The sequence below is a fragment of the Magnolia sinica genome, chromosome 2 (genome assembly GCF_029962835.1).
Source record: "Magnolia sinica isolate HGM2019 chromosome 2, MsV1, whole genome shotgun sequence".
Taxonomy (NCBI): domain Eukaryota; kingdom Viridiplantae; phylum Streptophyta; class Magnoliopsida; order Magnoliales; family Magnoliaceae; genus Magnolia; species Magnolia sinica.
Genome location: NC_080574.1, coordinates 119,557,129 through 119,584,598, shown reverse-complemented (window position 1 = coordinate 119,584,598; position 27,470 = coordinate 119,557,129). Strand labels below are relative to the sequence as shown.

At 37.4% G+C, this 27,470-nt stretch overlaps 1 protein-coding gene across 2 annotated transcripts in view; it reads right to left on the bottom strand.

Moving 5' to 3' along the window:
- Positions 1–1,573: 1,573 nt before the first annotated feature.
- The window catches only part of LOC131237477 (cellulose synthase-like protein H1), a 97,340-nt gene continuing 71,443 nt past the window's right edge, over positions 1,574–27,470 (bottom strand). For both annotated transcript variants that reach the window (XM_058235268.1, XM_058235267.1), the window contains 3 exons: positions 25,158–25,345; positions 3,386–3,736; positions 1,574–2,572 (listed from right to left, as the gene is read on the bottom strand). In XM_058235268.1, the coding sequence (XP_058091251.1) occupies positions 2,021–2,572; positions 3,386–3,736; positions 25,158–25,345 (1,091 nt within the window). In that variant the 3' untranslated portion in view covers positions 1,574–2,020. The remainder of the gene's footprint in view (positions 2,573–3,385; positions 3,737–25,157; positions 25,346–27,470) is intronic.

Sequence of the window (27,470 nt, the reverse complement as noted above, 5' to 3'; positions counted from 1 at the left end):
TAAAAGCAGAGTATATGGTAGTAATAGAAGTATTTAAGGAAGGTGTTTAATTACATTGAATGATTAAAGAACTTTGGCTTCAGCAGGAGGCCGTGCTAGTTAATTGTGATAGCGAAAGCGTGATTAATTTGGCGAAGAATTCATTTTACCATTCTAGAATTAAAAATATTGATGTTTGTCACCATTTTATCTGAAACGTGCTTAAGAAATGCAGCATTACTCTAGAGAAGATCCACATAGGAGTGAATCCGGTGAATATACTGACAAAGGTTGTTCCCACAAAGAAGTTCCAATTCTATTCAACTTCTCTGGGTCTAGAGAAAGGTTGATGGAGACAGAGTGTACACTAGCCACAACAATGGTGAAGTTATGATGGAGGTGATTAGAGATGGAACTTGGAGTTGCGGATCATGATAATTGAAGACATAGTCGAGATTGTTATCAGATGTCTTAAATTTGTCTATAATTGGATCTGTCGATGGCATCAATAGACCACTCAATCCCATCGAGCAATTGTCGATCCCGTTGACATCCCACTCGATCTCATCAAGAAAATCCCAATTTGTTCCCTCTACTTGTCGGACTATTTTTTGGTCCAAATTGATATGATTGAAGGTGGCTTCAATCCCATCGAGGTGGCTTCAATGGCTGTAGATTCCATCGATAGAAGCACATGGTTTTGTAGAATTATGAAAATTGTTTCCTATTCCGAGTGCGACACTATATAGAAGGTGTAATTGCAGGATTAGGGTTAAGAGAAGAGCTTCCAAGGCTATTCTAAAGAGGGCAAAGCATTTTTGAGAACTGGTAGAAGGAGAAGAGGATTTTCGAATTATTGTAAGTGATTTTATCTCTTGTATTTTTGCTTTCATAGTAATTCGTTGTCATTTTGTACAGTAATTTTTTTCCGCAAGGATTTTTCCATATAAAATCGTGTGCTTTGCGATTGCTTGTTTACATTTACTTAATTGCGTGAGATCCGAATTCTGAGTTTGGTTCGGCGGATCCCAACAATCTAGACACTGATACATATGGATAGTGAGACATAATTATATAGCCAAGCTGCAACGGACTCTCATGATAAAAAAAAGAAAGAAAAAAAGGGCTCACCCTCGAGTAAAGTCCAACAAGAAGCTCTGAAACAATAGAAACTTCCATCAAATTTACATGATCGGTTATTTCCACTTGGCTACGCCACTCTCCACATATGAAATGGCACGGTGATGCTTTTTCATCAATATCAAACTTTCTAAATTGATGAAGATGTTCTAATGATCAGAGTAGTTGCCAATCGTACAACAATCCAAATGGAATAAAAGATGGTATCTCAGATGGAAGTTTGACATTCAACAAAGATGCTTCTAAGGATCTGACATCATGGACATGGAAAAAACCATCCAGCACAAATGGTCGGAAACAAAGCGAAAAGATTAGAGCATATGGCTCGGTAAGAATTTTTCCACAAACTTACCAAACGGGAAAGCTTTCTGCACAATCAATTACCCCCTTTCCTTAGAATAACCCAATTCCGACTATTCAAATAATATAAGTAACAAGCTTGTGGCTTACTGTGTCACACATAGACCATATATTCATCATTTCAAACAAGGAATTCAATCAATTTTAATACATGATTCATGGCGTGTGGCAATCAATCCATGTCCGAAATATATTGACAAATGTTTGTTCACATACAATGTGATCTTTCCCACCACCAAGTCACTTGGGAACACCTGAGCCATTAAAAATGGTGGGCCACACCATAAAGATCACCTAGAGAAACCATCATGGTAGTCCATTAAGCCGGCAAGCTAAAACTTTAAATCATTGGCAATAGATAGTCTTAAAGTACAATGCATCTAGTTTACTGATTAATTGGGTTTTTGCACCAAGTGATCTTTATGGCGCAGAGCAACATTTTAACGGCTCAGATGTTCGGGGAAAGTGACAATTTAGCAGGAAAGAAAGTGCTATATGTGAAAGTTCACCTGCAACTCTTGTATGTGAACATTTCGTTGGCTTAGAGAAACCTACCCTTAATGCACCAATGAACGGTGATGTACGCTAATGCTGCAGCCCTGTATACAGTGGGCCAAGGAATCCCATACTGTTCTTTCCCAAAAAGCCCCTTCAAAAAGGGTAAGAAGTTGAGCACCACCCACACGCTGCAAACCATCTCCCCAAGCCCTGATCTGGACCCTTCAAAGATTGGTGTCCACACCCCAATCAATGCTACAACAAGTGCTGTCATGTGAACAAACACGATGGTTGTGCTGGGGAGGAAGAGCGGCGAAGAGTCGAAGGTGAACCTTCCTGCATTTGCATCACTGTCGGAGTCAGGGGCATTTTGGTCTTTTCGCGTTACTTCAAAGATGGTCTGTGATAAGCCTGGGAGCTTGAGAAGGACGCTTAGGACAGCAAACAACCATGAACTCGCTGAGGTTATCCTTCTCATTCTCTGGTTGTTCCACCATTCGTGAATTGATAGACCACAGTTTCGGAACTCTACCAAATTATAGAGATTGTAGAAGACGAAAAGAATAGCAGGGACCCACATTGCTGGTTCTGATACCTGCATGAGCAGTTACATGAACATTTCATATTTCATGAGGAGGAATCCAGAGAGATCTGCTAAGTTAAAGGACTAGGTGACTCGATGGAGCTTGTTCAGCCCTAAGTTGAGTCGCAACTCAGATGGGTCAGGGCTGAATCAGCTTGACTCACCCAAGTCAATCGTCACTGGTGGTATTGAACTGAATTGGGTCCAACCGAGCTCGAGTCAATTCAGACAAGTTGCATCAGACTCCACACAGTTACATGAACTGAATTGGGTCCAATAGCTGAGATTTACATGGGTGGGTGACACTGTTTTAGATCTGCTGGCCTAAAATTTAGGCTGTTCTAGTCTTCAGGTGGGCCGTGGTGTACTAAAAAAGGGACAGATAAGAAAGATGGTTTTAGCAGTCTGTTGTATTCTACATTGTCCCACCTGAGAAGTGAAATGGCACAACGTATACACTCCAAGATCTAATGAGTGTGGCCCACCCAATGGGAAATCGGATCTCGCAAGGCTGTATACAGTCTGTGGACTTAGCAAACTTGGAACCACTAATATGAAGGTTGCAGCATAAGAATTCAATGCAGCTCCCTTGTCAATGCACCAATGGCCATCACGTTTGCTGATTGGGACTGTTGATCTAGTGACCGAACTAAAAGTTCATATATATCCTTCAACATGGGCCATCAACAATAAATTGATCATATAAAGATTAAGTGCCCTTAGGTATGAAGACGGAGGGTCAAATCGACTGCCACTTGAAATAGACTGCCCATATATTTTCTTTTTTCTTTTTCTTTTTTTTTTTTCACAAGAAATGGCAATTACCTTTGGCAAAAAAGATGTGTGGGTGAGGAGAGAAATTGCAGGGAGCATAGAGTAACATAACTCCGGAAGAGAACGTACGGCCCATATGCATGGGACCATGTAGGCCATGCATTGTCGGAACCGGAGCTTCTTGTTTAGTGTACCAAGGATGGGGCTATGTTTCCCAATAAGAATTTCTAGAAGGCCCGTGGCCCACCTCTTCTGCTGCGTGATGTAATCAGGTCCGCTAGAGGCTGCGGCTCCTAGAAACGCAGGTGGGTCCGGTGTACAGTAGACGGATGACCAACCCATTGAGTGGATCTTAGCTCCAGTGAGGACGTCTTCAGTCGCACATCCATACATCAATCCTACCTGCATATGGTACAAATGGTTATTGTTAACGGATGTTTTAAATCTAGAAAAGTTCGACTAGTCCTGAGAAAGTTCAGCTCAAAGTCCAACAATAATGTATTTCGATTCCCCAAGATCTTCGATTAGTCGAAGATCTGTCATGATTAATCAAGGGTTACGCAGATTGTACGCGGATTATGCGCGTACTGTATAAATTTGAGGTAGTTTCCAGGGAGGTGCGTGAGTGAGAGTTCTCCAACTATAAAGGAGTCCCTAGGGCTATTCTAAATAATGCTACTTCTAAAGTATTTCAAAGGGTTTCTAGAAGGGGTTCTAGGGTTTCAAAGGGTGTAGAAATGGTGAGATTCGAAGTTGTTCAAATTGGGTAAATCTTTTCTGTTTGTAATTTTTGCTTTCATAGTAGATTTTTGTTGCTTAATTTGTGCCGTGGTTTTTTTCCAAAAGAGTTTTTCACATTAAATCTTTGTGTTCTCTTGTGTTTGCTTGGAGCTCTTGAATTGATATCCTAGATCCATCTCTTTGTGATTCCATAGAACAATCCCTAACAAGTGGTATCAGAGAAATCGTTTGGGCACAGATTTGAATTTGCAGGATTAGCATCAATGGGAAACACTAGGTATGATATTGAGAAGTACTCAGGAAAAAATAACTTTGAGTTATGGAAGATCAAGATGATCAGTTTCTTAACCAAGAAAGGTGAGGATGGTACTCTTGAGGAAAAAAATCTACTATGAAGAATGGAATACTCTTGATAAAAAGGCCTTATCATCAATCCGTTTATATCTCACGGATGAAGTTCTCTACAATGTTTTGAGGGAGAAAACTGCGGCTAGCGCGAAGTTAGAGGATATTTACGTGAAAAAATCCTCTGAAAATTGCCTACGCTTGAAGCTACAGTGGTATACTTTCAAGATAGCAGAGGGTGGAGATCTGGAGGCCCACATTAGCAACTTTAATAAATTGGTTTGCAAACTGCTGGATATGGAGGAAGTGATTAAAGATGAGGAACAAGCATGAATGTTATTGAATTCTCTTCCTACATTGTACGAGTCATTTAAGGACACAATGTGCACCGCAAATAAAATTCTAAGTGTCGACACCGCTATCTCATCCCTTCAAGGGAAGGTCATGAGAAAGCTAAATAGTGACATGAGGATATCTTCCGATGCACTGATTACGAGGGGTAGGAATACTGATCGAGGTACAGGATCTTTAGGGTTAAGATCTAAGTCCATGGGTAAGGGCAAAGGCAAGTTATAATGCTGAAATTGTGGAATGGCAGGACATATGAAGAAAGATTATACAAATCCTAAAGTAAAGAAAGAAAATTTGGAGGCTTCTTCCTGGGAGGCTAATGTTGTCACATTTGATGAAGAGACAAGGACAGGTGATGTGTTGTCTGTGTCTATGATCGGACACTTGTTCGATGATTGTAGAGACGAGTGGATCCTTAACACAGGGGCATCATATTACCTAACTCCTCATTAGAGTTGGTTCACCAGTTATAGAGAGTGCGATGGTGAATGGATTTTTATGGGCAATATCATTACCCGCAATGTTGTAGCTATTGGTACGCTGTGCACCAAGATGTTTGACGGGGTGGAGCATACCTTGACTGATGTCAAGTACGTTCCTAATTTGAAGAAGAATCTGATTTCTCTTAGTGTGTTTAAGGCAATGGGCTACAAGTTCACCGGATTTGATGGTGTATTTAAAGTATCTAAGGGGGCACTGGTAATCATGAAAGCACAAAGGCAAGAAAACCTTTACAGGTTGACAAGGAGCACTTCAACAGGTGGAGCTGCGGTGACTGTAGCAGATTTCACCTCAGCACTTGTGTGGCATGCTAGGCATGACCACATGAGCGGACAGGGCATGAGGCTGAGACGCACGGACAGATATACGGAGCAGGTGAAGCAGCTACCTATGAGAAGAATCATACCACATAATCGTAGGTAACCAGTGAGATACATGGACAAATCTAATATCGCATATGCTCTTATTACAGATGAGGTGGATCCGTCTACTATTTACATGGCTCTAGGTGAGCATGATGCTGAAGAATAGAAGGTGATTATGGATGATGTGATGGACTCGTTATACTAGATCGACACATGGAAGTTGGTGGAGCTTCTAGTGGTTTGGAAAGCGATTGGATGCAAGTGGATCTTCAAAAGGATACAGCATAGATACGGAGTGAGGCTAGTAACAAATGGTCATGGTCAGAGAGAAGGAATCAACCTCTCAGAGATATTCGCGCAGGCGGTATAGCAAGTGTCTATTAGATTCGTATTGGTGCTGTTTGCCAAATGTAATCTCGAGCTGGAACGGATGGATGTAGGACTACACTTCTATACGGAAAATTGGAAATTTGTTATTCATGAAGCAACCAGAGCGGTTCGAAGTTAAAAGGGTAGAGAATAAGGTTTACAGGAGGTCGTTGTACGACCTATCGCCTAGGCAGTGGTATAAAAATTTGATTCCTTTATGGTGAGTTAGAAATTTTCTAAGAGTGAATACGATCACTGTGTCTATTGTAAGACACTGAGTGATGGCACGTTCATCATCTTGGAATTGTATGTTGATGACATATAAATCGCCAATCATGACATGTCTGAAATCAATGTACTGTATACTAGGTTAATAGGGACATTCGAGATGAAGGATTTGAGGGCTGCAAAGATGAGTCTCGGCATTGATATTCATAGAGACTGGAAGAGGAGTAGGCTTTAGTCATTTCAGATAGAATACCTTGAGTAGGTATTGATCAAGTATGCGATGGACCAGGAAAAACTGGTAAGCGTTCCCTATAGGGCTCACTTCAAGGTTTCCTCAGGATAATGTCCCAAAACAGATGAGGAAAAGCAAGATATGTCTCATGAGCCTTATTCAAATGTGGTTAGCAGTGCATGTCATGGTCTGCATTAGACTGGTTATTTCACAGGCAATCGGTATTGTGAGAAAATACCCCAGTAAGCAACATTGGGAGGCAGTGAGATAGTTATTTTGATACATTCAAGGTACGAAAAACTACGTCTTAAGTTTTGAGAAGACAGGGGCAAAGTTGGTAGGGTATGTGGATTCACACTATGCAGGAAGTGTGAATTCCAGAAAGCCAACTTCATATTATTCGTTTATACTAGTGGGTAGAACAATTAGTTAAATGTTGAAGCTTCAGTCCGTAGTGGCTCTTTCCATGACCGAAGCAGAATATATGGCAGTGATGGAAGTGTTTAAGGAATGTGTTTGGTTAAGAGGCATGATAAATCAGTTGGGAGTTCATCAGGAGGTCGTGCCGGTTAATTGTGATAGCAAAAGCACTATCAATTTGGCTAAAAATTTTGTTTATCACTCACATATTAAACACATCGATGTTCGTCACCACTTTATCTGACAAGTGCTTGAGGAAGGAGGCGTAATACTGGAAAAAATTTACGCCAGCATGAATCCAACAGACATACTCACCATGGTCGTTCCTACAGAGAAGTTCAAGTTCTGTGCAACTTCTCTAGGCTTGGCAATGGCATAAAAGAAGGACAAAGTGTGCACGAGAAACATTGATTGAAGCTATGATGTAATGCAAAGATAAGAGAAGAGGTCAAAAAGCTACACGTTTGAAGATTGAAGACATGGTGGTGATTGTTGTTAACAAATGTCTTAAATCTAGAAAAATTCGACTAGCCTTGAGAAAGTTTGGCTCGAAGTCCAGTAACAATGTTTTTGGAATCCCTGAGATCTTCGACCAGTCGAAGCTCTGGCTCGACTAGTTGAGGGTTATGCATATTGTGCACGGACTGTGTAAATTTGAGGCGGTTTCCAGGGATGTGCGTAAGTGGGAGTTCCCCAACTATTAATAGGAGTCTCTATGACCATTCTAAATAATGTTAAGGCTTTCTAAAGTATTCCAAAGAATTTTTAAAAGGGATTCTAGGGTTTTAAAGGGTGTAAAAAGGGTGAGATTCGAGGTTGTTCGAATCAGGTAAGTCTTTTCTCTTTGTAATTTATGCTTTCATAGTAGATTTCTATCGCGTAATTTGTGCCATGGTTTTTTCACGAGAGGGTTTTCCACATTAAATCTTTTTGTTCTCTTGTGTTTGCTTAGTGCTCTTAGATTGTTATCCTAGATCCATCTCTGTGTGATTCCATAGAACAATCCCCAACAATGGTTAAACATATGAGAAGGAATTAAATTTAGCGAATATGTATATAGGAATCAAATTTAACGAATAAGCATATATGCATTTTCCCCATAGACACTTCTTTCCTAGCATTGTGTAATGTATGATGAAGGACAACCAGCCATTAAAATGGCACGGCAAGCCTTGAAGATAGGTGGTGAAAATAAGTGAGATCATATCGTGCTGATTAATTTTTATTTTTATTTTTTTGAGTTTACACGGCTAACAAAATAAGGTTGAAATAAAGCATAAAGAAAATAATTTCATGAATTGTAATGTGAGAGATGCAATGCATGCAATGCTTTCCATGAATAATAATTTTACACGATTACATCTTCATCACTTTCCATAATCACTTATCAATCACTTGTCTATACATACTTTCAGGAAACACTTAACGTAGTGCACTGACTAAGACATTTTAGGACAATTCCAAGGCATCTAAAGTAGTGCATCGACCAACACATTTTAGGAACCTGCATCACATTCTCATTAAGGAGATCCAAAGGTAGTACACAGATTAAGACATTTCAGGGACTCTACACACATTCTCATAAATGGAAACCCAAGGCAGTACACCGACTATGACCTTTTAAAGAATTCGTGCAATTCACAATTAAGGAACCCAAGGCAGTGCACCGACCAAGACACTTAGGAAATTCATGTCACAATTGTTAAGGAAATCCTTGACAATACACTGTGAGCAACATTTTAGGGAATCAGGGGTAGAGCACACTATAGGGAACCCAGGGCAATACACCATGCAAGACCTTTTAGGGAACTCAAGGTAGCACACACTATCACAATATTCTTCAATTCAAATTTAATGTTCATATGCACATGTTGTGGATGTAATTTTCTAAATACAATCGAATCTGATATGAAAATATCAAATTTCTTATGTAAATAATGTAAAGGCACCACTAAGTTGGCTAATTTTCACCGCACACTATGCACATTCAAGCAGGGAAAACAATAATGATTGTTGATACATGATGCCTTACAAAGAAACCTAGCTCATGTTATGGACTAAAAATGTGTGTGCAACGAAATGTCAATCCATGACAAACGAAGTAGAACATGTGATGTTACATAATAAGCCACAATTGTCAACGGGCCCAAAACGGTTATTTCCATCAACAAATGTGATGAGCAGCTACGAATATCTCTCTACAACTACCACCTAAAATTTTTATAAATAAAAAGAAAATTGAAAAGCTCTATGTAAGTGCTATGTTTTCTAGCTCATATGATTGTCAAATTTTGTAATGCCAAAACCTCTTAAAATCTGTATCTTGTTTAGTTCATCTTCTTATTCAAGATCACGCAATTCAAGTACAAGTTCAAGATGTTCCAATTCAAGATTCAAGCATCACAAGTATAAGAGATATACAAGTTCAAGTATAACATCAAGTGATAGTTAAAGGTTTCAAAGCTTCAACTATGTCAAGACAATGTGCTTTGCTTTGGAACTCAAAGCTTAAGGTGAAATACAACTCACAAGTACTTCAAGTTTAAGCTTTAAAGTGCTTCAAGTTCAAGATTCAAGGTAAGTCAAGATATCAAGCTTCGTGTACTTCAAGATCAACTATAACCGAAGCAAATGATGATTCAATGTTCAAATTTCACTTATAAGGTATGTAAGATACTAGATTAACCATAGGTTAGGTCAATTGATTACATACTAAAATTGGGTCACTATATACTTTTATAGGCTTTTTCTCGACTAGTCTTATCCTATGTTCGACTAGTCCTAGTACTGGCTCGACCAGTCCAAGAATTTCCTCGACCAGTCCAAGGTTTGTTACTAATTTTCAGGATTTTTTGTTGGACCCTCGACCAGTCCTGGAGACTGGTCGACTAGTCGAGTAAACAGTGCTTGACCAGTCAAGCAGGCTCGACTCAAAGTCCAGCAACCAAATTGGGTCCTACACGACCAGCCGAGAGCAGGGCTCGACCGGACGTGCAAGCCACTCAACCAATCGAGTAAGCTACTCGACTAGTCGTGGAACGGTCTTATCTTATCGCGCCCGAAATTTCAAAATTTTGTTGTTCCTTTGACCAGTCGAGCTGTCCTCTAGGCCAGTTGAGTGAACAGTTTCTGCACTTATAAATAGAGCATGATTTTCAAAGTTTTTCATTCAATTCAAGCAAAATCAAGACACCAATCTGAGAGATAAGTTAGTAATATTCTTAAGCTATTTAGTGCTCATTTAATATTTTCTTTAATTAGCTTTTTGTATTTGATTTTGAGTTCTATATTCCAATCTTATTTGAAGAAGGGATTGAAGTTTTCCCCTTTCTTGGAATCAAAACAAACCAAGCAAGTCTAATGTGATTTAATCTAAAATTCAATTAGAACTTAGAACCTTTTCATAAGTGAGTGTGGACATTGAACATCTACGTTGAGCATCTACTCCAAATTAGTTCTACCGAGCTTCATTAAAGGAGAATATCCAAATAAGTATATTTACATTTTTGTAAGTCTTTTTTTTTTTTAGATTGTGCCAGAAAAATCTCTTTCCTTTTTGGTTTGTCTGAGGTGATCTACAAAACTCAGAGTATAGGATTTTTGAATTGTGTAAGCCCACTTAAAAGACACAATTGTGAAGGTTTTAGGTGAACCTTGAAAAAACCTATTGCATAGTAAATGCCAATATCCACTATGTGAGGATATTGGGAGTGGAATAGTTGTGTGGCTATTTTTTCTAAACAGTTAGTGTACACACAAGTGAACCACTATAATTTCTGGTCTTATGGTGGATGATTGATTGTGGCTTTGTGTGAATGTTATAATTTCTTTTTAAGCATTTGTAGAGAATATTGTAATCTCTTTTATACAAGTGTGGGAATGATGTAATAGCTTAGTTATTTTCTTTGCTATTTTTATTCTTTATTCCTCTGAATTGGTTTGAGATTTTGATACACAGACCGTTCTAGGAATTAGGTTGTCCTACCATAAGCCATTGGTTTTTGGTGTAAAGTTGTCCTTAGAACAACATTTATATCAACCTCTCAATACATGTACATTTAAGGTTGTTATTCATTTCTGCTTTATGGGATTATTTAGTGCTATCTTTATTTATATTTGTTTATTTTCGCATTTAATTTTAAATTTGGCATAGTCCTATTCACCCCCCCCCCCCTCTAGGACTCTTAGGTCGGCCTTTTCAAGTGGTATTAAAGCCTAATAACTCGCTTTATTTTTTGGATTAATTTCTTGAGCTAATCGATCTGAGCTTTTTAAGATGTCAAATTTTGATAGCCTTTCAGTCACTAGGCCTCCACCTTTTGATGGCTCCAATTACGCCTATTGGAAAGCCAGAATGAGGATTTTCTTAAAATCCATAGATGAGAGCATATGGCAAGCCACAGTGACCAATTGGACCCCTCCTACCACTAAAGTAACTAGTACTGATGGATCTAAAACGATAAAAGTCACACCTTGCTTCTCTTGGACCGCTCTTAAGAAAAGTGAGAGTAGTGCCAATGCAAAGGCTTTAAATGCTATAACTTGTGCACTATCACCAGATAAATTCAAGAGAATTATATCCTGTGATACTGCAAAGCAAGCCTGGGATATTTTGGAAATGACACACGAGGGAACAACAATTGTTAAGAAATCTAAAGTCTAAATCCTCATAACCAAATTTAAGAAAATACGTATGCAAGAAAGTGAAACTTTCATAGACTTCTATACAAGATTGAATGACATTGTCAACTCTATGTGGGGTCTTAGTAATAGTCTGTACAAAGATATTGTGCTCATTGCCTGAACGGTTCAATTCAGAAGTGACCGCGATTTAGGAACTTCGTAATATGGATAATATGAGGGTTGAAGAATTGGTTGGTTCTTTATAAACCTATGAGTTAAACTTTAAAGCTCCTAAAGGTAAATCCATTGTCCTTAAGTCATCTAAAATTATCTCTCAAGAAAATTCTAATAATTTTGATTAAGAAAATTCTAAAGATGACATGGCCCTTTTAGTTAAAAAGTTTTACAAGATTTTTAAAAGTAAAAAGAGGATAGATTTGCAAAAACTTATTAAAAAGAAAAGATCTAGATCTAAAACTTAAAAATCTTTAAAAGACAATTAATGTTACAACTGCCATGAATATGGGCATCTAGCGAACAAATGTCCTAAAAAAGACAAACCTAAAAAGAAAGGTATATTGGCTACATGGGATGAATCTTCCTGCTCTAAAGCTTCTTCTGAGTCAGAAGATTCTGAAACCGAGTCGGCTAATGATGTTAAAGCCCTAATGACTCTAGCCAAGTTCACATTTTCAGATAATAATGATTTAACCAATGAAGAAAATTTGAATAGTGATCATGAAAACGGAGAAGATATTTAAGATGCTTATCATGCCCTATACAAGGAAAGTTGCAAAATTGCTGTAAAGCTAAAACTTCAGAAAGAAAAATTTTCAAAACTAAAAGAAAATTTTGATAATCTACTCTTAGAAAAATCACACATTTTAGATTGCTTTGAAAAAACTAAGTGCGACTTAGATTTCAAAACCTCCCTAGTTAAAAACCTAAAATCTAAAAATGAAAAGCTAAAACTAGAAGTCTCTTCACTTTTGAGTTTAAAAGACACATGGAGGTATGCCCAAGGTGATCCTAAGTTAGAAAAACTTTTATTCGAATCCAGAAAATGTGGCGATCGATCTCGATTGGGCTACGATAATAGTATTCCTCCCAAACATAAGAATGCTCCACCCAAATTTGTGAAATGGGAGTCTTCTAACTCAAAAGGGAAATGTCTGAATCAAAATTATTCTAAAAATACTAAATCTTTTCAGACTTTAAAACCTAAAAGCAATCATATCAACTATAAAAATTAAAATCGTAATCCTTCAGCTGAGAAAATTGTTGACTTACTTAAGGAGCTCTTAAAATCTAACTTAGTGGGTCGGTCTTATAACAACTACAAACATAAGAAGACCAACTATACTCCTAAACCCAAAACTATAATAAAATGGGTCCCTAAGGTTACTTGTTTGGTTGCCCATACCGCTTTCAATGCTTCGAGCTATTTAAAGTGGTACCAAGACAGTGGATGCTCCAGACACATGATTGATGGTTCAATCACATTCGGTGATGGTAGCAACTGCAAAATTATTAGCCAAGGTACGGTTCAACTCTTTAACCTCCCTCTATTTGAGAATATTTTATATGTAGAAGGGTTAAAACATAATTTATTAAGCATCTCTCAAATATGCGATAATAATCATAGTCTAAAATTCACTAACCAAGGGTGTGAAATTTTAAATAAGAATGGTTCTATAATATTAACTGGTCGCAGAACTTCTGAAAACTATTACATTTTTAGTGATTCAAGCTCATCTAATCTATTGTGCTACATGGTCCATACTGATGAAACCGAATTGTAGCATAAACGCCTCGGACTTGTACACTACTGCAACTTGTATAGATTGAACAAAAGAGAGTTGGTAAGAGGTTTACCCAAAATATAGAAACTAGTCAAAATATGTGGCGAATGCCAGATTTGTAAACAAACTAGGAGTACTCACAAAAAGGTGAACTCCAACGCCACATCTAAACCACTCAAACTTCTCCACATGGATCTCATTAAACTAACTAGAACGGAGAGTCGAGGTGGCAAGAAGTACATTCTGGTGATAGTAGATGACTTTACCAGATATACTTGGGTAGTCTTCTTAAGAGAGAAATCAGAAACTCTCGATGAAGTAAAGAGGGTTCTTAAATGTATCCAAACAGAAAAAGAATCATAAGTCTCTAAGATCCGTAGTGATCATGGTTCGGAATTTGAAAATAGCGATTTTGAGAAATTTTGCAGTGATCAGGGAATATCACATGAATATTCTATGGCCAAAATACCACAACAAAATGGGGTAGTGGAAAGGAAAAATAGAGTGCTGCAAGAAGTGGCAAATGTAATGCTAAATAGTATGAAGCTTCCTAAAAATCTTTGGGCTGAAGCCGTAAACACTGCTTGTTATATAATTAATCATGTTTATACTAGAAAATCAAATAGTAAAACGGCTTATGAAATGTGGTTTGATAAGAAGCCTACTGTCAAATACTTTCGAGTTTTTGGCAACAAGTGTTATATCTTACGTGACTAAGAAAATCTGGATAAATTTGACACCAAAAATGATGAAGGGATATTTTTAGGGTTTGCTCTAAATAGTTGAGCGTATCGGGTTCTTAACAAGAGGACTGGTGTAATTCAAGCGTCCATTAATGTGGTTATAGACGATCAATTGAATACACCTGTCTCAAGTTTAGAAAATGATGAAGTTCTTTTAATTGATAAACCAGACTCTTCATTAAGTCAAAATAACACTAAACTGAGGACAGTTAAAGACCATCCTTCTAATCTAATCCTTAGAAACCCTCTCACTGGTGGGCGCACACGTAAACAACTTGATGATATGTGTAACTACGTGTGTTTTATATCTCAGATAGAACCAGCTAACGTTAAAAAAGCTCTTACTGACAAAAACTGCATTGCAGTAATGCAAGAAGAGCTCAATCAGTTTGTAAGAAATGATGTTTGGTATTTAGTTCCATGACCAAAAGATAAACACATTATCGGAAAAAAATGGATTTTCAAAAATAAGTCTGATGAACTTGGTAATATTATTAGAAACAAGGCTAGGCTGGTTATACAAGGGTATACTCAAATTAAAGGTATTGATTATGATGAGACCTTTGCCCTATTAGCTTGTCTTAAATCTATCAAACTATTTATATCCTTTGCATGCTTTAGAAAGTTCAAAATATATCAAATGAATGTAAAGAGTGCATTCATGAACGGTGATTTTCATGAAGAAGTGTATGTTGAATAACCAACGGATTTTGAAGACCTTAAGCATGCTAATCATGTCTACCACCTGAAAAAGGTACTCTACGGTTTGAAACAAGCTCCCAAGACATGGTATGAAAAGTTGACTAAGTTTCTACTATGTCATAACTTTATAATGGGAGGTGTTGATAAGACATTGTTTGTAATGAAACATAATGATCACATATTAATAGTGCAAATCTATGTTGATGATATTATCTATGGATCTACCTGTGCTAACATGACTGTTGAGTTTGCAGATCTTATGAAGTCTAAATTTGAAATGAGCATAGTTGGAGAACTAAACTATTTCCTAGGGTTGCAAGTCAAACAGCTACCTGATGGTTTCTTTATCTCTCAAACCAAATATGCTCTGAACTTAGTTAAAAAGTTCAGATTTGAGAGTGAGAAAAATTTTGATACTCTAATGAATACTACTCTAAAACTCTCTAAGGATTCAATATTCAAAAGTGTGGATCTTAAGTTGTATCGCAATATGATAGGTAATTTGCTTTATTTAACTACGAGCCGACCTGATACTACATTTAGCGTAGGAATTTGTGCTAGATATCAATCTGACTCTAAAGAGTCACATTTAATTGTTGTTAAGCGTATTTTGTGATATGTCGCTAGTTCAGCAAATCTTAGTCTCTGGTATCCACATGATACTAGTGTGCAATTAGCTGGTTACATGGATGCTAATTGGGCTGGTAACATTGATGATCGTAAATCAACCAGTGGTGGTTGTTTCTATGTAGGGAACTGTTTAGTTTATTGGCTAAGTAAGAAACAAAGTTCCATATCGCTCTCAATAGCTGAGGCTGAATATATTGCTGCTAGTAATGCATGCACTCAGCTTGTTCGGATGAAAAGAATGCTAAGCGATTACGGAATTGTGCAAGAATATATGGTTTTATATTGTGATAATTCAAACGCAATTAATATCTCTAAAAATCTAATTCAACATTCACGAACCAAGCATATTGACATTAGATATCACTATATTCATGAATTAGTGGAAGACAAGGCAATTTCTTTGGATTATATTCCAATCGAAACTCAACTAGCTGACATATTCATAAAACTGCTCAATAAAAGTAAGTTTGCAAAATTGAAATTTGATCTTGGTATGTGCAATATGAACTGATGATTTGTGTCTTTCTGTATCATAATGTATATAGTTATTATTTTTAAATTTTAAAATTTATGAAAAATTGTAAATTTTGTGAGGTGCACGACAAGTCGAGTACATACTCGACCAGTCGTTGCACGATCGGTCGAGTATGTACTCGACTAGTCATTACACGATCGGTCGAGTATGTACTCGACCCATCATGAAACACAGGTTTGACCTTTTGTTTCGAAAAAAATCACTTTTTCTTCATTTGGGTCTTCTTCTCCAACGAGCCCTACCTCGACCGGTCGAACCCATCTTCGATTCATCCATGGTTAGTGCATTATTTTCATTTTTCTTCTAGATTTAAGTCCTTTGCACTTCCTTTTCTTCATTTGTGTGGTTTATTTCATGTTTTATGATTCTTTTGGAGGTTTTCTATCAAAAAATTTGATCTACTAGAAACCCTTCTTGCCTCTTTTGCAATCTCTTTATTCCTTATTTTCTTTATTGTAATGGAGGGTAGAACCAAGAAGAAAAGATCTCGTGGTCCCTCTTCATCTCGTTCGGCTCCTATCACGGTGTGCCACCTTTGGTTGCTCGAGGAAGATCCCGATTATGTGTAAGATATTCGCTTGCACAATGTGATAGTAGAACAAACTCTTAATCATGATCATTTGGTACCATTTGATGTTGTTCCTCTCCTTCAGTCTGTAGGATGGGATAACAAATTACATTGGGGTGAACCAGCATACCACTCTATTGCGTAGGCTATGTATGCTTGCATTAAAGACTTCTCTACTGAGAATCTGACATTTACTCTTACGACCAGAGAAGGTCCAATTGATGTGGATCGTCATCTTATTTCTGGGTTAATAGATATACCTGTCAATGATGAAGGTATTTCCATTAGTTCTCTTATGGCAAAACCTTCTGAATCTAAGAAGCGAATGCTCAGTAGAGATTTATGTAATATGGATGCGAAATGGAGTACTAGGAATGCGCTCGCATCCAAGTTTATATTACCCAGATATAGAATTCTTCATAGGATTTTCATTTGAAATGTCTATCCTCAATCTAGTAACAAAACCAAACTTACTACTTCATGGTTCGTATTCTTCATTTTATCATTTTTGGAGTCTCTGTATGTCTTCCTTCTTTGATTTGTTATATCATGATTTAGTTCTGTCTCCACCCAGGTCACGGTGACATATCCTTTGCTTATCTTATGACTATGTTAGCCACCCATAGTTTAGTGGCTATGCCTGTTGGAGAAGCTCCCATTCACCATTTACCCTTTAATAACTCTAACATTAATAAGATGAATTTGAAGTTGGCTGCAGGCCAAGTTGATGTGGGTGCTAGTGGAGCTGCTGCAGCAAATGAAGAGGAGGGTGATTTGCCTCTAGATGATGTCAATATAGATGACATTTTTGATGAAATTGAATCTGATTCTGCTGTTGATCCTGATTATCAGCCATTTGATTTTGATGCACGTTTGCGTTCACTTAAGGAGAAGGTTGAAAGTATAAATGTGTCCCACGATATGCAATTTAAATATGTGTAAATATCTTAGACGCATTAACAAGGGACTTCATCAAATTGAGTCTTTCATACCTGCTCCTTCTAGTTCGGATTAGTATTTGAATATCTGTTATGTAATAACTTTTAAGATACTTGAATTTCTCTTGTTTTATGTGCTTGGACATGCTTGCTTATTATTATGGACTTGGTTAAGTGGTTATCTTGTTCATATCTTCTCATATTCCTCATTACTCTTCTATTTACTTATTTATTTACTTCCATTATCTTTTATCGGTTCTTTCCTTTGTCATATTGTGACAAAAATGGGAAGAATTTTATCTTGCCTATTTCATTAAGATAAATGTGAAACTGTGATGAATGTGGATAGGTAATTTTTTTGCAATATGGTATTAAGGGGGAGTATTGATGAGAGTATTAGTGCGTATTGATTTAACCAGTTTGTAACTAGTGCATGATTCTTTAACCAGGTTGTAACTGGTGCATGATTCTTTATTATACGTATTATGCTTATCTTATTTTAATGAAGTATGTTTTATCACAAATTTGGCAAAGGGAGAGATTGTAAGTGCTATGTTTTCTAGTTCCTATGATTGTCAAAATTTGTAGTGCCAAAACCTCTTGGAATCTGTATCTTGTTTAGTTCATCTTCTTATTCAAGATCATGCAATTCAAGTACAAGTTCAAGATGTTCCAATTCAAGATTCAAGCATCACAAGTATAAGAGATATACAAGTTCAAGTACAGCATCAAGTGATAGTTCAAGGTTTCAAAGCTTCAACTATGTCAAGACAATGTGCTTTGCTTTGGAACTCAAAGCTCAAGGTGAAATACAACTCACAAGTACTTCAAGTTCAAGCTTCAAAGTACTTCAAGTTTAAGATTCAAAGTAAGTCAAGATATCAAGCTTCGTGTACTTCAAGATCAACTATCAACCAAAGCAAATGATGATTCAATGTTCAAATTTCACTTATAAGGTATGTAAGACCCTAGATTGACCATAGGTTAGGTCATATTGATAGCATACTAAAATTGGGTCACTATATACTTCTATAGGCTTTTTCTCGACTAGTCTTAGCCTATGTTCGACTAGTCCTAGTACTGGCTCGACCAATCCAAGAATTTCCTCGACCAGTCCAAGGTTTGTTACTAATTTTTGAAATTTTTTGTTAGACCCTCGACCAGTCTTGGAGACTGCTTGACCAGTCGAGTGAACAGTGCTCGACCAGTGAAGTAGGCTTGACTCAAAGTCTAGCAACCAAATTAGGTCCCACACGACTACTTGAGAGTAAGGCTCGACTAGTCGTGGAATGGTCTTATCTTATCGCGCTCGAAATTTCAAAAATTTGTTGGTCCTTCGACCAGTTGAGTTGTCCTCTAGGCCAATCGAGTGAACAATTTCTGTACTTATAAATAGAGCACGATTTTCAGAGTTTTTTTTCAATTCAAGCAAAATCAAGACACCACTCTGAGAGATAAGTTAGTGATATTCTTAAGTTATTTAGTGTCCATTTAATATTTTCTTTAATTAGCTTTTTGTATTTGATTTTGAATTCTATATTTCAATCTTATTTGAAGAAGGGATTGAAGTTTTTCCCTTTCTTGGAATCAAAATCGAATCAAGCAAGCCCAAGGTGATTTAATCTAAAATTCAATTAAAACTTAGAACCTTTTCATAAGTGAGTGTGGACATTGAACATCAATATTGAACATCTACTCCGAATTGGTTCTACCGAGCTTCATCAACGGAGAATATCCAGATAAGTATATTTACATTTTTGTAAATCTCTTTTTTTTTTAATTTTTGAGGTTGTGCCAGAAAAATCTCTCTTTCCTTTTTGGTTGTCTGAGGTGATCTAGAAAACTTAGAGTGTGGGATTTTTGAATTGTGTAAGCGCAATAATTCTGAAGGTTTTAGGTGAACCTTAAAAAACCTATTACGTAGTAAACGCCAATATCCATTGTGTGAGGATATTGGGAGTGGAGTAGTTGTGCAGCTATTTTTTCTAAACAGTTGGTGTACACACAAGCGAACCACTATAATATCTGGTCTTGTGATGGATGATTGATTGTGGCTTTGTGTGAATGTTGTAATTTCTTTTTAAGCATTTGTGAAGAATGTTGTAATTTCTTTTATGCAAGTGTGAGAATGTTATAATAACTTAGTTATTTTCTTTGTTATTTTTATTCTTTATTCCTTTGTATCGGTTTGAGATTTTGATACACAAACCATTCTAAGAATCAGGTTGTCCTACCATAACCCATTGATTTTTGGTGTAAGGTTGTCCTTAGAATAACATCTATATCAACCTCTCAATACTTGTACATTTGAGGTTGTTATTCATTTCTACTTTGTGGGATTGTTTAGTGCTATTTTTATTTTTATTTTTATTTGTTTATTTCCACATTTAATTTTTAATTTGGCAGTCCTATTCACCCCCACCCCCGCCCCTCCTAGGACTCTTAGCTCGACCTTTTCACTTTGAACCCTTGCCAACCCAACATAATACAATTTTACAATATAATGTTGCTTATCTCTGTTTATTTTATCTTAGCTAGCTTAGCTTAACTTAGTGTAATCTAATAAATCTATATTTCTACGTTGGACCAACTTTAGCTTAAGAGTAATGTAATCCAGCCCATCTACATTGTTTTGATGGACTAACTTTAGCTTAGAAGTAGTGTATTCCAATCCATCTATGCTATTATGTTGTACCAACTTAGCTTAAGAGTAGTATAATTCCCTTCATCTACACCCAAGTCACTGAAGCAAGGAAATCCTTAACTCTAAGACCTTGTCATATATGGCACAGTCAGTGGATCAATAAGGATTATCTTTCTTTTGTAAGTTTTTATCCTCATTTATTAATGAAACTGTGTTCCTTCTACTCTCACAATATTCTAATAAAACAATCTCTACTATCACAATGAGAGAAAGTCTTTTTAGTTAAAAAGTTTTTTTTTTTTTTAAAAAAAAAACTAATTAAAAGGATGAATCCTACCTTTTACAAATTGCTTTATGTATTTTATAGGTAGCTAAACAGATAACGAATTGCTTATTTCTTGGTCATAGATGATTGCCTTGATTTCTCTCTCTATCTCAGGAGTTGGGGTCAAAGTCATTTGGTTTTAATTGAACCGCGTTAGGCTCTGACACAATCAATATCACCTACATGTACTGACAACCAAATTTTCAAGCCAAACACCCATCACAATTTTTGGGCCTTATAAACATGCTATCCCATTATTTCCACAACATCAAGGGTCAAATCCTCAGTTAAACCTGATGTCTACCGTAAATAGCGTACATTACAATAATCCCTTTAATTAGAGATCCTCATATATGTGTTGAGGCATGGACAGGTTTTCCAAACCACCTTTGAATGGATTAAGATGGTCTTCTGTTTGATATGGATGATGGTGATCTACTCTAATTAGAGTTTTTCCTTGTGGCCCATCTACTATGGAACCTTCCAGATGAACAACCCAGATCATCACATGATGGAGTACAAGGTCCAAGCCCTATCATTTGTTATAGTGGAATTTGGTTTTCTTTGTAGCATCATTTCTTCTTCTTCTTCCTTTACAATTTTATTAATTAATATTATTGTTAAGCTCGTCTGTGAACAAGGAGAAAATTTTATGGAAACACATATATATGAATAACCTTTTCATGGTCAAGTTTCTCATAGTTAGATGATCAAAACTGTACATCCTAACACTTACTAGTTAGTGCAATCAAGTCCATTAGTTAGTGATCCAATCTGTGTTGATAAAAGATGCCTTAAATTTGTATCTTCACTATTCGATGACATCGAAGCCAGTTCGACGACATTGAAGTTAGCCGATGACATTGAGTTTTTTCAGGATTTTTAGCCCCGGTCGCTAGACTGTTTTTGTTATTTTTCAATGACATCGAAGCTAGTTCGATGTTATCAAAGGTTTACGCAGATTTGCTTGTAAAAACACAGATTTTGCGATTTTTATTTCCTATTTCGGTTCTACTTATTTTTAAAGCTATATAAAGGGTTGTATACGGAACTAGGAAGTATTTTAAGGAAATTCTAAAGCATTCTAGGGTTTTTAAAAGTGTTCTAGAGTTTCAAGGGGTAGAGAAAATGAGAGGTTTGAGGATTGCTCAAGCCGAGTAAGTCCTCTATCTTTGTAATATATGCTTCCATAGTGGAATTTTGTCACTTTGTGCCATGGTTTTTTCCTGCAAGGGTTTTTCACATTAAATCTTATGTTATTTTGTGTTTACTTGGTGCTCTTGGATTGTTATCCTAGATCCATCTCTGTGTGATTCGGCCACACAAATACCAACAAGTGATATCAGAGCTATCGTTAGGCACAGATCTGAATCTGCAGGATTAGCATAAATAGGAAATGTCAAGTTTGATATTGAGAAGTACTCAGACAAAAATAATTTTGAGTTATGGAAGATTAAGATGATTAGTCTAATAACCAAGTAAGGCGAAGCTAAGGTTCTTGAGGAGCGAAAATTGACTATGAAGGATGAAGAATGGGAGACTCTTGATAGTAATGTTTTAACCTCCATTTGTTTGTGTCTCACAGATGAGGTTCTCTACAATATTATATGGGAGAAAACTATGGCTAAGTTATGGGCGAAGTTAGAGGATGTCTATGGGAAAAAATCCTTTGAAATTCGCCTACACTTAAAGCTACAGTGGTATAACTTCAGGATGGCAGAGGGTGGAGATTTGGAGGTCCACATCAGCAACTTTAATAAATTGGTGTGCAAATTGCTGGATATTTAGGAGGTGATCAAAGATGATCAGTAATAAGCATGTATGTTGTTGAATTCTCTTCTGGCATCGTATGAGTCATTCAAGGACACGATGTGTACAGCAAATAAAACCCTGAGTGTTGACACCGTTATCTTAGCTCTTCAAGGGAAGGCTATGAGAAAGCTTAACGGCAACATGGGAACATCTTTCGATGCACTAATTACGAGGAACGGGAATTCTAAACAAGGTATAAGAACTTCAAGCTTTAGATCCAAATCCAAGGTCAAGGGCAAAGGAAAGTTAAAGTGCTGGAACTGTGGGAATTGTGCAAATCCTAAATCTAAGAGAGAAGAATCTGAGGCTTTGTATATGGAGGCCAATGCTGCCACATCAGATGGATCAAGTGGATGTGATGGTGATGTCTTATCTGTGTCCACGATCAGACACCCATATGATGATTGTAGGGGCAAGTGGATTCTAGACACAGAGACATCCTTTCGCATGACTCCTCATCAGAGTTGGTTCACCAGCTATAGAGAGTGCGATGGTGAACAGGTGTTTATGGGCAATGACAGCGCCTGATATGTTGTGGCTGTTGGTATGGTGCGTATCAAGATGTTCGATAGGACAGAGCGTACCCTGACTGAGGTAAGGCACGTTCCTGACATGAAGAAAAGTTTAATTTCTCTCAGTGCACTTGAGGCTATAGGGTGCAAGTTCACGGGTATTGATAGTGCCCTTAAAGTATCTAAAGGGACACGGGTAATCATGAAAGCAAAACAACTCAGTAATCTTTACAGGTTCATTAGGAGCACTTCAACATATGGAGCTGCAGTGGCTGTAGCGGATTCCACATCTGCACATGTGTGGCATGTTGGCCATGGCCACATGAGTGGGCAAGGCATAAAGGCTGAGACCCACAGTCACAGATATAGAGCAGGTGGAGCAGCCACTTGTGAGTGGAATTACACAACATAATCGCGGCATATTGACGAGGTACATGGACGTCTCCAACACACATATGCTCTCGTTAAAGACGAGGGGGATCCGTCTACTATTCAGATACCTCTAAGTGAGCCTGGTGCTAAGAAGTGGAAGGTGACTATGGACAATGTGATGGACTTCTTATACCAGATCGATACATGGGAGATGGTAGAGCTTCCAGTGAGCTAAAAAGTGGTTGGATGCAGGTGGATCTTCAAGAGGATACAACATAGATACAAAGCGAGGCTGGTAACGAAGGATTATGCTCAAAGAGAAAGGATCGACTTCTCAGAGATGTTCATGCCAACGGTATAGTAGGTGTCTATCAGATTCGTGTTGGCACTAATTGCCCAATACAATCTTGAGCTGAAAGGATGGATGTGGAGACTACACTTCTACACAGAAAATCGAAAGTGTTGTTATTTATGAAGCAACCAGAGCAGTTCAAAGTTTAAAGGGGCTAAGAAAAAAGTTTGCAGGAGGTCGTGGTACGACCTGTCACCTAGGCAGTGGTATAAAATTTGATTCCTTCATGGTGAGTCAGGAATTATATATTGATGACATGTAGATCACCAATCATGTCATGTCTTGAATCAATGTACTAAACACTCGGTTAAGTGGGACATTCGAGATGAAGGATGGGGGGCTGCCAAGATGGTTCTTGGCATTGATATTCATAGAGATTAGAAGAGGGGTAGGCTTTAGTCATCATATGTAGAATACCTTGAGTAGGTATGCGATGGACCAGGCAAAGCCGGTGAGTGTTTCCTACGCGGCTCGCTTCAAGTTTTCCTCAAGACATGTCCTAAAAAAATGAGGAAAAGTAGGATATGTTTCATGAGCCTTATTCGAATGTAATTGGTTGTGTATGTCATGGTCTGTATTAAACCAGTTATTTCACAAGCAATCGATATTGTGACCAAATACCCCAGAAAGCAACATTGGGAGGCAGTGAGATGGTTACTTCGATACATTCGAGGTATAGAAGACTACGTCTTATTTTTTGAGAAGATAAGAGCAAAGGTGGTTGGGCATGTGGATTTAGATCCAGCAAACGTGCTCACCAAGATCGTTCCTTCAGAAAAGTTTAAGTTATGTGCAATTTCTCTGGGCTTAGCGATGGCATAAAAGGAGGAAGGAGTGCGCATGAGAAGCATTGATGAATCTATGATACGAGGCAGAGATAAAAGAAGAGGATAAGAAGTTACACGTTTGAATATTGAAGACATAGTGGAGATTGTTGATAACAGATGTCTTAAATCTGTATCTTCGATAACATTGAAGTCGGTCGATGACATTGAGTTTTTTCAAAATTTTTAGCTACGGTCGCTGAACTGTTTTGGTCATTTTTCAATGACATCAAAGCTAGTTCGATGTTATCAAAGGTTTACGCATATTTGTTTGCAGAAACGCAGATTCCGTGATTTTTATTTCTTATTTCAGTTCTACTTGTTTTTAGAGCTATATAAAGGGTTGTATACGGAACTAGGAGGTATTCTAAGGAAATTCTAAGGCATTATAGGGTTTTTAAAAGGGTTCTAGAGTTTCAAGGGGTAGAGAAAATGAGAGGTTTGAGGATTGCTCAAGCCGGGTAAGTCCTCTATCTTTGTAATCTTTGCTTTTATAGTGGAATTTTGCCGTGGTTTTTTCCCGCGAGTGTTTTCCACGTTAAATGTCTGTGTTATTTTGTGTTTGCTTGGTGCTTTTGGATTGCTATCTTAGATCTGTCTCTGTGTGATTTTGCAGCACAAATCCCCAACAATCCCTTGATTTGATGCATCAAGTTGTGGATGGCTAACGCTCCAAAAGTTCCTAACATTTCGATCAGTGGCATACAAATATATGTTAAGGTAAAAATAAAAATAAAAATACAGCAACATCCACCAAGTTGGACGCGTAAGTTTTGGAGGTGTGTCCATCCACAGTGTGACATATCAGTTCATTGGTTGTGATCACCCAACATGAAGTTAAAATTCAAGCATTAAGATGCTAAATCTCTATTATGATGTGCTTCCTCACCTCACTGCCCCAGCTAGTGCTGTGCTCATAGCTGCATCCAGCAACCTCTTTAGCAACCTCAAGAGTACTGGAAAGATCTCCGTCTCTAGTCACCTCTTCATTTCTTCCCAACATTATTCGAGTAACAGACTTCAAAAATTCTGTCGAGCATCCGTATCTTCTTTGTAGAGCATCTTTGTGTAAATTAGCTGACAAATGAGAACACTATTTATTAAACAAAATGAACGAAAAAAATCTAATGATGAACAAAACAAGGTTTGAGTTTATGGTAATTTAAAACGTATATATTGCCGAGCCAATTATGATGATGCATAACAAAAATCCTAACCATCTGATATTATAATGAAAAATTTGAACAAATAGCTATTACTACTAACTGTCCATGTGATACCCATCAATTGGATGGTTAGGATATCTTGATCAGTAAGATTTTATAGATATTTTTCATCCACAATGTGCCCCATAATTTGGGTGTTGATGCCGTACATGAGTTGTGCATATGTGAGGAGGATGGATTGGTGGTGAATTATTATACGAATCTAGCCCACCTAAAAAATTGCCAAATGAGAAAAAAGGAAATGATATATTGGAGGACTTGGCGATGAATCAGTTGGCCATATTCGAAAACAGTTGAGGAAATTGTGTGGTCGTCTTACCCCGATGGTCACTTTATAGGGAAAAATGGTAGCTAGCTTGCTAGGTAATTGATACCAAGACCTTTGAAACAAGGATATCTTCACTCAAGTCTACCACTAGAGATATGGATTGGGTTGTATTCTATAAACCATCTACTTTTGATATATATATATATATATATATATATATATATATATATATATATATATATATATATATATATATATATATCTGTGTGTGTGTGTGTGTGTGTGTGTGTGTGTGTGTGTGGTACTATAAAGACAAGGGTATGCTACCTTAACATAAAGTCAAGTCATTTCTTGGGTTGAGCCATTGGATGATAAATTTTCAAAATAGATCATAGAGTTGCCACCACTGTAAATAATAATAATAATAATAATTTAAAAAAGGCAAAACCAGCGAAATCGACATTATACAACCATGGTAGTGTGTTGCCGTCACCAATTCTGTGGGTGCCTCCATGATGTATGTGTCATATCAACATTATCTATCGGTTTTTACATATCCTTTTCGGGCATGAGCACAAAATTGAGCTAGATCCAAAGCTCAAGTGGACCACAACACAGAAAGCAATGGGGACAATGATGCCCACACTTGAAGCCTTCATAGGGCCCATCATGAGGTTTATTTTCCATCCAACTTGTCTATAATGTCACACAGACCTGGATGAAGGGACCGAACAAATATCATCTTGATCAAAAGCTTTCGTGGCCCCCAAGAAATCTTAGGGGCCACAAAAGCTTTGGATCAAGATGATATTTGTTTGGTCCCTTCATCAACATTTGTGTGACAATATGGATAGGTTGGATGGAAAAATAAACATTATGATGGGCCCTAGGAAGGGTTCAAGTGTGGGCATCATTGTCCTCACTGCTTTCTATGTTGTGGTCCGCTTGAGTTTTGAATCTGCCTCAGTTTTGTGCTCATCCTTAAAACGATCTCTCAAATCGCGATTTCTCAAATGGGATAGATGATGTGGATATAATACATACATCATGGAGGGCCCCAGAAAATTGGTGATGACAACACAGCCAAGATCATATAATGCCAATTTCACCGGTTTCACCCTTTTTTACAATGATAGCATCTCCATGATATATTTTGAAAATTTATCATCCAATGGCTCAAACTAAGACATGACTCCATCTTATGTTAAGGTAGCATATGCTCGACCTTGTGTGTGTGTGTGTGTGTGTGTGTGTGGGTGGGTGGGTGGGTGGGTGGGTGTGGGTGTGTGGGTGTGTACACAAACACACATGTTGAGAGTCAAATATTGCATATTAAACCCCAATCATTACCTGATTTTACATACATGATAATGTTTAACGTCCTATTTTAATCATGTTTTTATTGCAAAGTGAATTTAAGAGCATGAATAAAAGCATGGATTTAACGCTCAAGAATCACCAAGGCTAGAGACGAAACTTAGGGGACCAAGATTAAAGAATTCGCACGCCAAAAATCCAAGAAAATCAAGTGATTGACGATAAAGAGACCTGAAAATCATCCTGAATGAAAGGTCACAGGGTTCCCACCATCTGTTTGGCTCGAAACTTTATAAGAGGCCCGAAGACCCTAAATTAACTATACACATCGAAATTCAGCCCTTAGATCATTGTGGAAGTGGTCCAACGGACAAGATTGGCCATAAATCAC